The following is a 12,561-nucleotide window of genomic DNA, read 5'->3' as shown; positions in this document are numbered from 1 at the left end:
CAAGTGCAGGCAAACGAGATTAGTGTAGATGGAACATGTTTATTGACATGGCTGTTGGGCCAAAGGACATATTTCATATTTATATTTCATATTTCAGATACAGCGCGAAAACAGGCCTTTTCGGCCCACCAAGTCCGCACCGCCCAGCGATCCCCGCACATGTTTTTGAATAGCCCTTGGGCCCAACAGCCAAAGGGCTATTCAAGCTGAAATGGTAAACCTTTCCCTTGCCACAAAAGCCACCTAACCTGCTGAATATTTTTGTTTCGTTTTGTTTAGTTCAGAGATATAGCGCAGAAACAGGCCCGAGTGCGGCGACGAGCGATTCCGGCACATTAGCACTATCCTATACACACGAGGGACAATTTATAATTTTACCAAGCCAATTAACCTACAAACCTGCATGTCTTTGGAGTGTGGGAGGAACCTGGAGCTCACAAAGCAAACCCTCGCAGGTCACGGGGAGAACGTGCAAACTCCGTACAGCCAAACACCCATACAGGATCGAAGCCAGGTTTCTGGCGCTGTAAAGCAGCAACTCTACCACTGCTCCACCGTGCCGCCCTAATTCTATATCTATATCTCAGAGTCATAATAGTCCCTTCAGCCCAACTCGTTCATGTTGAGAACAAAGTAATTGCCCTGGCATAACAGCTGCAACATTTCACACTACTCCATTGGCCTTTGAGATGAAGCTTGCAAAGCAGCCGATGTGAATGCAATTTCCAAATTCATGACAGGAAGCTCATTAAGAAATATGAAGGACATGTTTACAAAATCTCATCAGCATGTGTTTAATACCATTATACAGTCTATGGACAGATATATTGTTAAACCAATTCACAATTAAGCGTGCACAGGGAAGAATTAGAATGTTCCATTCGTTGTTATGTTTTTGCAACAAAACAATCTTCAGATTTTACTTTTTCATACATTTTGTACAATGTTCAACTGAGTACAAAGAAAAAAGGCAATTAATTTTGCCATATTGTTATTCTCATGTTTGTGGTCTTAATAACTCACCAAAGAAAAAAAATCAAACAATGTTGGCATGGAGACACCCTTTTAATAATTACTACATTGTGACAAAATTTCTGATCAGCCTGCAAGCAGAGTGCTGGATTTATCAAATATATTCCTAAACCTTTGTGACATCGCTCGTTAAACAAACTGCCTGGTGATTTTGTCAAGCATGCTCATATTTAAGATACAAATTTGTGGGTTAAGTTTATGATATTTTTAAAAAGCTGACTTCAAACCACATTGGGGAATGTTGAACTAAAAGATGGGAAGATTATGACTCAGACATTAGTCTGAGCAAATTGGTCTCAAGGGCAGCTAAGGTTTGTAACTGAGCTGGCAATATTATTGGCTGCACTACCCTCAGCTTCAATTAAAACATTCTGTTTTCCTCCTCTTCCCTCCAAAAGGAAACTTGCTGGCATTTAAAAACCCAGTGTTTTACCAAACGAAAGTGAGTTTAAAACGTTGCTCCCAACCCCATCTTTGTTTCGTTAGCAGTGCAATTGTCCATTAAAAAAACTCAAGCAGCAAAAAAGAACATTAAGCAAGGGTGCAAGACATTTGGTAAGGAATTAAAATTCTGGAAAACATCAAAATCGAGGGTTGAGCCAATTATTTTTAAAGAGAAACTTTTTTTGAAATACAGTCTGCAATTACAGTACCTTTAAACAATTGGGAGAGTGTTTCTTAATAAGGTGCAACAATTATGGGATACTGCAGGATTTCATTTGCAATCTATTCAATTGCACAATAGTGTTACCATCAAATGGTTCATCATTCATCATGGGTGTCTGATTCCAGGCTGCAAGCCCCTTCTCCGAACATCCACGTAAAAGCAGGCTGCCCCTGTTCTCAAGTTGGGCTTTGGCAACAGAGGGCAGCCTGTGCGGCCTAAGTAGGCCGCTCACAAATTATTAAGCTCCTGCAGGGTTTGATCGAGCATCTGATGCATGTTGAGGTTTTCTTCCTTGGCTTGTGCCAATTTCTCTGTTGCAAAATTAAAAAATAATTAAATAGACCACACATTATCTCCAAGATTCACAGTCAAGGCATGCACACTGAATGTAGCCAGCAAGGTCAAGCCATTTACTCGTACACAGAAAAGTCTTGTCCGGAAAGTGGGAAAATGAAGATAACTTATCTCCAAAGCAACATAAGAAATCTACTTTTCCAATGTTATACGAGAGACTACTTTTCATGGTTCTAAGGCATCAGGACAATAGGGTGTGCAAGGATCCTGCAGAATGTTCATTTTTTACTAGCAAAGATGACAAACTAGGACGATGCAAAGATATATAATATTTGAGTACACAAATACCAATGGCACAGTGTCATCTGGTAGGACGTGCACATGCACATCTAAAAATACTGGCTTAACGTTGCACAAATCAGAATGTTTATGCCATGGAATGAAGAAGTTCATGGACCATAAGCCATAGAAGCAGAATTAGGCCGATCAGCCCATCAAATCCACTCCTCCACCATTCAATCATGGCATAGCACTGTACCAAATGTTCTCCAGTCGACTAGTTAACTTATTGAGAAATCAAAATCAAAATTTGGCAAAGCTGGCTAAATTATCTGACTCTGATACGCAAAGGAAAAACAGATTGAAGGACATATCCCCAAAATAATCCAAATCTAGCCGTAGGAGAAAGTACAATAATCAACTGACAATTGTCAGAAACAGGCTAGATATCACCCCTAAAATCAGTCACTCAGGTCATTCAATGCCAGCTTAAGCTCATTAGCAAGAAGGCGGTTTTGCTCAAGTTGGTGATACAGACGGTCTTCAGGATCCCAGGCAAGATGCAGGAAACAAAAGCAGAAAATATCCAGTTAGGGTGAGATAACATGTCAGGAAAAAACAGCAGAGCTCAGTAGCAAAGCAAATCCAAGAGGCTCTTGTTATTATTAATCCCCAACGTCTGCAGTGTCACAGTGCATACATTCCCCAACACAAGGCACAATACACCAGCATCACATCTACAACCTGCCACAATGCCAAACCCGTTCTTGGCATTGTCAGATTCAACGCATTTTTAGCTTTAGTTTTAGAGATTCAGCATGGAAACAGGCCCTTCGGCCCACCGAGTCCGCACCGACCAGCACACTAACATTATCCTATACACACTAGGTATCACAAAATGCTGGAGTAACTCAGCAGGTCAGACAGCATCTTGGAGAGAAGGAATGGGTAATGTTTCGGGTCGAGACCCTTCTTCAGACTGATGTGCAGACAGACGGACATCAGTGTGAAGAAGGGTCTCGACCCGAAACATCACCCATTCCTTCTCTCCAAGATGCAGCCTGACCTGCTGAGTTACTCCAGCATTTTGTGATACCTTCGATTTGTACCAGCATCTGCAGTTATTTTCCTACTACACATACTAGGGACAAATTACAATTTTAACAAGCCAATTAACCTATAAACCTGTATGTCTTTGGAGTGTGGGAGGAAACCAGACATCCTGGAGAAACCCACGCAGGTCACAGGGAGAATGTGCAAACTCCATAGAGAAAGCACCACAGGATCAAACCCAGGTCAATGGGGCTGTAAGGCAGCAACTCTACCGTTGCACCACCATGACACCCTGAATGTGCACCACATGGCCAAATCTTTTCTGCAGAAGAGTGGCTTCTGCTGTCACCAACTCGGCTAAATAAAACTTTTCTCCTAGATGTCATGCGTGGAACTGGAAAGGTTGTTAGTGAACTTACAATTCCTCTGCATTACTCTGTCATTTGCTCCGTACACAATTCAGAGAGGATTGAGGATTACATTATCACATGCAAGCGACTAGCATTCATGCATTCACAACCTGGACATTTATTAACCATCGGTGGTCACCTGGAATCCAAGTACAGCCTGTATTGGACAGGGGTGGAAATTTCCTTTCCCAAGAGAATTCAAGTAAATCAAGAGCTTAGAGACACATTCAAATACAGAACCTGGACATCAAGTAATAGCAGGGGAACCCATCCCTTCTATCCCGGAGATGCTGCCTGCCCTGCTGAGTTACTCCAGCATTTTGTGTCCATGTGGTTTAAACCAGCAAATGCAGTTTCTCCCTGCACATATCTATGGAAAAGCATTTGGTAGGTATAGGGCTGAAAACAGAGCGGCTATTCAGGGGGGTTGAGTGTGTTTGGGGTAACTTTAAAAACTTAAAAATTAGGATGAAGAGTGGATACAGAATCATGCAACATGAAAACAAACCCTTCAGCCCAACTTGTCCATGACATGTAAAATGCCCATTCCAAACTTGTCCCATTTGACTGTATTTGGCCCATAACCCTCTAAACCATTCAAATTCATGTACCTGTCCAAGTCTTTTAAATTCTGTTACAATAACTGCCTCAATGACTTCTGCTGGCAGCTCGTTCCATTTACAACACCCTATGAATGAAAATGTTACTCCTTACGTTGCTATTAAATCTTGCCCTGCTCTTCTTAAACCTATGTCATCTAGTTCTTGATTCCACTACCCTAGAAAAAAGGCCTTGTGCATTTACCCTATATAATTCCATGATTCATGATAGGTTCTAGGAGCAGAATTAAGCCATTTGGCCCATCATCTACCCTCATGGCTGAACTATCTATCCCTCTCAACCCCATTCTCCTGCCTTCTTCCCAAAACCCCTGACACCCCTTACTAATCAAGAATCTATCAATCTCTGCCTTAAAATTACCCAATGACAGCATTTACAGCCACCTGTGGGAATGAATTCCACAGATTCACCACACTCTCACGAAAGAAATTTCTCATCTCCTTTCCAAAGGTCCATCCTTTTATTATAGGGCTGTGCCCTCTGGTCCGAGACTGTCCCACCAGTGGAAACATCCTCTCCACATCCACTCTATCCAGGCCTATCACAATACGGAAAGTTATAATGAGCTCCCCCCTCATCCTAGAAACATAGAAGGTGTAGGAAAATAACTGCAGATGCTGGTACAAATCGAAGGTATTTATTCACAAAATGCTGGAGTAACTGAGCAGGTCAGGCAGCATCTCAGGAGAGAAGGAATGGGTGACGTTTCGGGTCGAGACCCTGACGTTTCGACTCGAAACGTCACCCATTCCTTGTCTCCTGAGTGGCTGCCTGACCTGCTGAGTTACTCCAGCATTTTGTGAATAAATACCTAGAAACATAGAAAATAGATGCAGGAGTAGGCCATTCGGCCCTTTCAGTCAGCACTGCCATTCAATATGATCATGGCTGATCATCCAAAATCAGTACCCCGTTCCTGCTTTTTCCCCATATCCCTTAATTTCTTTAGCCCTAAGAGCTAAATCTAACTCTCTTGAAAGCATCCAGTGAATTGACCTCCACTGCCTTCTATGGCACAGAACTCCACAGATTTACAACTCTCTGGGTGAAAAAGTTTTCCCTCATCTGTCCTAAATGGCCTACCACTTATTCTTAAGCCTGGTTCTGGACTCCCCCAACGTGGGGAACATTTTTCCTGCATCTAGCCCACCCAATCCCTTAAGAATTTTATATGTTTCTATAAGATCCCCTCTTATCCTTCTAAATTCCAGTGAATACAAGCCCAGTCGACCCATTCTTTCATCATATGACCGTCCCGCCATTCCAGGAAGCTGCACCCCCTCAATAGCAAGATTGGCCGTCCTCAAATTAGGAGACCAAAACTGCACACAATACTCCAGATGTGGTCTTACCAGGGCCCTGTACAACGCAAAAAAATCCAAAAGATTAGTCAAGCATGATTGCACTTTCATAAATCCATGCTGACTTTGAATGATCTTGTCACTGCTTTCCAAATGCGTTGCTATAACATCTTTAATAATTGACTCCAGAATCTTCCCCACTACTGATGTCAGGCTAACTGGTCTATAATTCCCTGTTTTCTCTCTCCCTCCTTTCTTAAAAAGTGGAGTTACATTGGCTTCCCTCCAGTCCACAGGAACTGATCCAGAGTTGAGAGAACATTGAAAAATGATCACCAATGCATCCATGATTTCTAGGGCCACCTCCGTGAGTACTCTGGGATGTAGACCATCAGGCCCTGGGGATTTATCTGCCCAGTTTACCTAACACCATTTTCTGACTAATGTGGATTCCCTTCAGTTCCTCCCTCCCACTAGATCCTCAGTCCCCTAGTATTTCTGGTAGATTGTACTTGTTTAACTGTTCTGCCATTTCCTTGTTTCCCCATTATAAATTCACCTGTCTTTGATTATAAGGGACCAACATTTGTCTTCGCTAATCTTTTCCTTTGTACATATCTAAAGAGGCTTTTAGAGTCAGTTTCTATATTCCCCGCAAGCTTTCTTTCATGCTCTTTTTCCCCCTCTTAATTAATCCCTTTGTCCTCTGTTGAGTTCTAAATGTCTCCCAGTCCTCTGGTTTGCTGCTTCCTCTGGCCAATTTATATGCCTTTTGCTTGGATTTAACACTATCCTTGATTTCCTTCGTTAGCCACGGTTGAGCCGCCTTCCCCGTTTTATTTTTTTGCCAGACAGGGATGAACAATTTCTGGAGTTCATCCATGCGGTCTTTAAATCTTCACCATTGCATCTCCACTGTCAATCCTTTAAGTATAATTTGCCAGTCTATTCTAGCCAATTCCCGTCTCATACCTTCAAAGTCTCCTTTATTCAAGTTCAGGACCCGAGTCTCTGAATTAAACGTGTCACTCTCCATCCTAAAGCAGAATTCCACCATATTATGGTCACTGTTTCCCAAGGGGTCTTGCGCAACAAGATCGCTAATTAATCCTTCCTCGTTACACAATACCCAGTCCAGGATGGCCTGTCCTCTAGTCAGTTCCTTTACACATTGGTTTAAAAACCCATCCCATATACATTCCAGGAAATCCTCCTCCTCAACACTGTTACCAATTTGGTTGGCCCAATCTATATGTAGATTAAAGTCACCCATGGTAACTGCTTATTTACATCGGCGAAACCAAGCGCAGGTTCGGCGATCGCTTCGCTCAACACCTGCGCTCAGTCCGCATTGACCAAACTGATCTCCCGGTGGCCGAGCACTTCAACTCCCCCTCCCATTCCCAGTCTGACCTTTCTGTCATGGGCCTCCTCCAGTGCCATAGTGAGGCCCACCGGAAATTGGAGGAACAGCACCTCATGAACGTCGACTTCTCCAACTTTAGATAGTTCCTCTGTCCCTCTCTTCCCCTCCTCCTTCCCAGATCTCCCTCTATCTTCCTGTCTCCACCTATATCCTTCCTTTGTCCCGCCCCCCTAACATCAGTCTGAAGAAGGGTCTCGACCCGAAACGTCGCCCATTCCTTCTCTCCCGAGATGCTGCCTGACCTGCTGAGTTACTCCAGCATTTTGTGAATAAATACCTTCGATTTGTACCAGCATCTGCAGTTATTTTCTTATAACACATGGTAACTGCTGTACCTTTGCTACACACATCCCTAATTTCTTGCTTGATGCTATCCCCAACCTCCCTACTGCTGTTTGGTGGTCTGTATACAAGTGTTTTCTGCCCAAGGCTATTTTGCAGTTCTACCCATATCGATTCTACAGCATCCAAGCTAATGTCTCTCCTTGTCATTGCATTAATCTCCTCTTTAACCAGCCATGCCACCCCACCTCCTCTTCCATTCTGTCTATACTTCCTGAATATCATATACTCCTGCATGTTTAGTTCCCAGCCTTGGTCACCCTCGCTCGAGCTATGTCTCCGTAATTCGAACTATGTCATATCCCTTAACTACTAACTGCACATTCAATTCATCCACTTTATTACAAATGCTCCTCACATTAAGGCACAAAGCTTTCAGGTTAGTTTTTCTTATCTCCCTTCTGCTTCTGCCCTCCTTTTATGGCCCACTGTCTCCTTGAATTGGGTCCCACCCCCCCCTGCCGTGATAGTTTAAATGTGACCTTTCCTACACTTTCTTTCCCGTTAGCTGCACGGATACACATCCACGTTGTTGACTCCACCCCCCACTTGTCGCACCAGCCTGCATTTGGCCCATATCCCTCTATAACTTTCCTATCCATGTAATTGTCCAAATGTCCTTTAAATGTTGTTATTAAATCTTTCCCTTCTCACCTTCTACCTCTGTTCTCTAGTTCTTGATTCTCTTAGGCTGGTTAAAAGACTGTGCATTGACCCTTACAATTGCCCTCATGATTTTATACACTTCCATAAGATCACCTACTGCACTCGAAGTAATAAGTCCTAGCGTACCCAATCTCTGCTCATAGTTCAGGCCCTGGAGTCCCAGCAACACTCTGGTAAAACTTCTCTGCACTATTTCCAGCTCATTGACACAATTGGCTTGGAGGTAGTTGAATCAGTTGAATCAGTCTGAAGAAGGGTCTCGACCCGAAACGTCACCCATTCCTTCTCTCCAGAGATGCTGCCTGACCTGCTGAGTTACTCCAGCATTTTGTGATATCTGGAGGTAGTTGAAGGTGAGCTGTGGTAGAGGGAGGTTTTTCAGACGAGAAGCCGATAACAAGTCATGCCTTACTGGGTCCATTGTTGCATATTATTGATATTGCCAATTTTTGCTGTAAATGTAGATGGCATGGTTCATAACCTATTGGTATAGTGAAGAGAGAAAGGTTAACTACAATGGTTAACAATGTGATCAACTGGACCAATGTGTCAAGTAATGGCAGATGGAGGTCAGATAAATGTGAGTTGTTGTATTTTGATGTCAAACCAGGGCAGGACTTGCACAGTAAATGGTAGGACCTTTGAGACCAAAGGGATGCATGTACAATGCAGGACCATGAACGTGGCGACACAGGGATGTGAAAGGCAGCAGTTGGCATGCCTGCCTTCATCAGTCAGGGTATTGATCACAGGAGTTGGGATGTTGTACCAACTGTACAAGACATTGGTAAGGCTACACTTGGAGTACTGTGCACAGTCCTGTTCTCACTCTGCTTTTGAAAGGATGTCATTAATTTGGAAAGCATGCAAATAGATGTGAGGATGTTGTCAGATCTGGAAGTTTTCAGTTACTTGGAGAGGCTGGATAGGTCGTGTATTTTCTCTCTGGATCGCAGAACGCTGAGAGGTGACCTTATAGAGTTAAATAAAATCACAAGGGGCACAGCCAAGGTGAATAACCACAGACCTTTGCCCAGGGTAGGGAGTCCAAAACTAGCAGGCATAGGTTTGAGGTGAGAGGGGAAAGATGTAAGTAAAGGGACTAATGGGGCAACGTTTTTAGAAGGGTGATGTGTATGTGGAATGAGCTGCCAGAGGAAGTGGTGGAGGTAGATTTAGGACATTTAAAAACACTTGGACAGGTACATGGATAGGAAAGGTTTAAAGAGATAGGGGCCACTTGTAGAGAAGTCTGACTCGCACGGTTAGGCAACTTAGGCCAAAGGGCCTATTTTTGTGCTGTATAGCTCCATGACTTTGTCTACAGTGCTAGAGAACTTATTGGAGGAACTCTTGAAAGTTTGAACATATGTTCATTTAGAAAGGCAGGAGCTGATCAGAAATAGCATGGGTTTGTGTAGGGTAGATCTGAGCTCATTGCCCTTGAGTTGCCTGAGGGAGTAACAGGGAGTTTAATGGTGGCATGGCAGTAGATGTTGTCTATGCTGGAGGCAGAGGGCACTGCTACTTGGCTGATTGGAAGTCAATGTCCAGTGATGTGCTGTAGAGATCATTGCTGGGACCTTGTTGCTTATGATGTTCATGAAGAATCTGGATGTGAATGGCGGAGATACGATTAGCAGGTTTGTGAATGACAATGTTCACTAGTTTCTTCAGTAATTGAGAAAACCAATGCCTAGGTGTTTCTTTGCAAATCTCACAATCTATTGTGGTTTAAACAGTCTTTTGTAAAGTTGTAACATAATGTCAAACATCTTTGAATAATGTCGGGTTGTAGTTTTCAAGGTGAGGTCAGGGCAAATTAGACAGGAGCAGAGCAATCGATTCCAAGTTTTCTGAAGCTTCTGCACATTTTTGTTTGGATAAGATGTCAAACTGACCTTCCCATCTCTCTGGGGTAGGAAGGAACTGTAGATGCTGGTTTACACCAAAGATAGACACAAATTGCTAGGGACAGGCAGCATCTCTGGAGAGAAGGATGGGTCTCAACCCAAAACGTCACCCATTCCTTCTCTCCAGAGATGCTGCCTGCCCCGCTGAGTTATACCAGCATTTTGTGTAATATTCAGTGTATACTAAGTTACTCCAGTATTGTGTGTCTATCTCACCATCTCTCTTCTCAAGCAGATATCAGAGATTCCCCAATGGTACTTTGTAAGGAAGAGCAGGGGAGTTCTCGCTGTGTCATGGATGATAGCTAGCCTTCAATCAACATCACTTCAAATGATTGTGTGGACATTGTCTCATCATTTGGGGACCATGTTGGGCTCAAACTGGCTCCAGCACTTCCCACAGTCCAATGCGCGTTACATTTCAAAAAGTCTTATTGCCAATAACTCCTCCTGTCAGAAGATTGATGTGTTACACATCAATTCTTACAGTTGGGTTCTGGTAAGTTTAGTGAAAGCCTTTCTTACTGTTTCTATGTCCACCAGCAATCAGCCTGCTCAGCTTTTCAAAAATGAAAATACAGTTGGCGCCAAACTATGGCATGTGTGAGCGAGGGGGGAATCTGACCCCCCCCCCTCCATCCGGTACAGAAAATTAGGAGTGGCACAATAGGGAAGATGGTAGGAAATGTTTCAGTATGGCAGAGCAATAGCTGAAGCTAGAGGGCACAGATTTAGGGTTCAGGATAAGTGGTTTAAATAGGATCTGAGGATGAACATTTCCTTCCAGAGAGTGGTTGGGATCTGGAACTCACTTGGATGGTGGAGGCAGGGGCACTCATAACACTCAAGTAACTAGACGAGCACTGAATTGCCAGACCCTAAAAGTCTATGAATCAAGTGCTGCAAAATGGGATACGTATAGAAAGGGCGCAGCCGAAAAGTTGCTGCCTTAGAGCTTTCAGCACCAGTGACCCAGGTTCGATCCCGACTATGGGTGCTGTCTGTACAGAGCTCACACGTTCTCTCTGTAACCGCGTGGGTTTTCTCAGAGATCTTCAATTTTCTCCCACACTCCAAAGACGTACAGTTTTATAGGTTAATTGGTCTTCTATATATGTAAATTGTCCCTAGTGTGTGAAGGGTAATGTTAATGTTCAGGAATCGCTGGTCAGAGCGGACTCGGTGCGCCGAAGGGCCCTTTTCCGCACTGTATATCTAAACTAAACATATGGATGTTCCTAGCATGGACATCTTAATCTCGGCTATATTAATCAATCCAGCAGTTTTCACAGCATCTGAAATGGTGTGACATTGTAACAGCACAGGGGATCTGACTGTCACAGGGGGATATTAGGTTATCACAGGTTATGGGTCTGAATATCACAGGGGGATATTAGGTTTACCAGCCAATTCATAAGGTACATTGCATCCTTCCAATAACTAACTGTAACAGAGGATAAGAAAAACGAACAGTCAACAAGGAGGAAGGTTAATGCAGATATCGATACTGGAAATGACCCGTGCATGCTTCAATGAAATTAGTGTCAAAGATAATACCAGGGCTGTACTCAGCCCAGTAGATGAATCAGATGAACATGTGTAACACATCAATCTTCTGACAGGAGTAAGAGCAAGGACAGCAATACGGCAAATGGGTTTCCAACAATCCAGTAACCATTGTGCTGAGTGATGCAGGAAAGCACCATGAAGCTGCAACCAGGTTCCAGTAACCATTGTGCTGGGTGATGCAGGAAAGGACCATGAAGCTGCAACCAGGTCAGGAATCCACACTAAAGTGGATAGCTTACAACTCAACAATACGAACATCACATTCTCCAGCTTTCTGTTTCTCCTTCCCAAGGCCTCACACCTCAAAGTGCATCCATTTTTCCCATCAACCCGTCCCCCTTTCTCCTCCTCCCATCCCCTTCCACCTACATTCCTCCATCTGGCCTTACATTTCACTCCTCTTTTCACCTTTCCTGACATCCTTTTATATCCTTTGCATCTCTCGCCTGTGTTTACTCATCGGCCAATCAAACCCCCATCACTTGCCAAGCTTCGTCTCTCCCCCCCCCCAACATTTTCCCAGCTTTCACCCCCTACTACAATCCCAACCCAAAACGCCACCTATCTATGTCTTCCAGAGATGCTGCCTGACCCTCTGAGTTACTCCAGCACTTTGTGCTTTATGCAAGATTCCAATGTCTGCAGCTCTCCTTGACTCCACATCAAACCAAGCTGGGGATTGGCCCAAACTAATGAAATCACAGTGAACTATGAGAAACAAGTCTAACAGAACTGATGGTAGTTAGGAAGGACAAGGAAACAGCAGGTGATTAGCAGAGATGTTTGATAAAAATAAATCTGCATTGTGCACAGGAGAAATGCAGAAAAATACGCGAACCACGTGAAAATGTTGCGAACATTAAAAATGACTGTAAAGGTCTGTACAAATCTGAAAAACATACAGACTAGTGAAGTCATGCTTAGATCCCTTGGTCAAACACAGAGAAAGACCCAGTAGGAGACAATGAGTGAGCGGAGACGTGATGTG

General features: G+C 43.6%; 1 protein-coding gene across 18 annotated transcripts in view; it reads right to left on the bottom strand.

The window, feature by feature from the left end:
- Positions 1-778: 778 nt before the first annotated feature.
- LOC144610836 (tropomyosin alpha-1 chain) overlaps positions 779-12,561 on the bottom strand; it is a 43,644-nt gene continuing 31,861 nt past the window's right edge. For 12 of the 18 annotated variants that reach the window (XM_078429773.1, XM_078429781.1, XM_078429780.1 and 9 more), the window contains one exon: positions 779-2,010. In XM_078429773.1, the coding sequence (XP_078285899.1) occupies positions 1,938-2,010 (73 nt within the window). In that variant the 3' untranslated portion in view covers positions 779-1,937. Of the gene's footprint in view, positions 2,814-12,561 lie in introns of all 18 variants that reach the window. The other 6 variants (XM_078429787.1, XM_078429786.1, XM_078429784.1 and 3 more) reach the window with 1 other exon arrangement.

The sequence above is a fragment of the Rhinoraja longicauda genome, chromosome 38 (assembly GCF_053455715.1).
Source record: "Rhinoraja longicauda isolate Sanriku21f chromosome 38, sRhiLon1.1, whole genome shotgun sequence".
Lineage (NCBI taxonomy): Eukaryota > Metazoa > Chordata > Chondrichthyes > Rajiformes > Arhynchobatidae > Rhinoraja > Rhinoraja longicauda.
The sequence above is the reverse complement of the archived record's forward strand: the minus strand, read 5'-3'. Positions and strand labels throughout refer to the sequence as shown.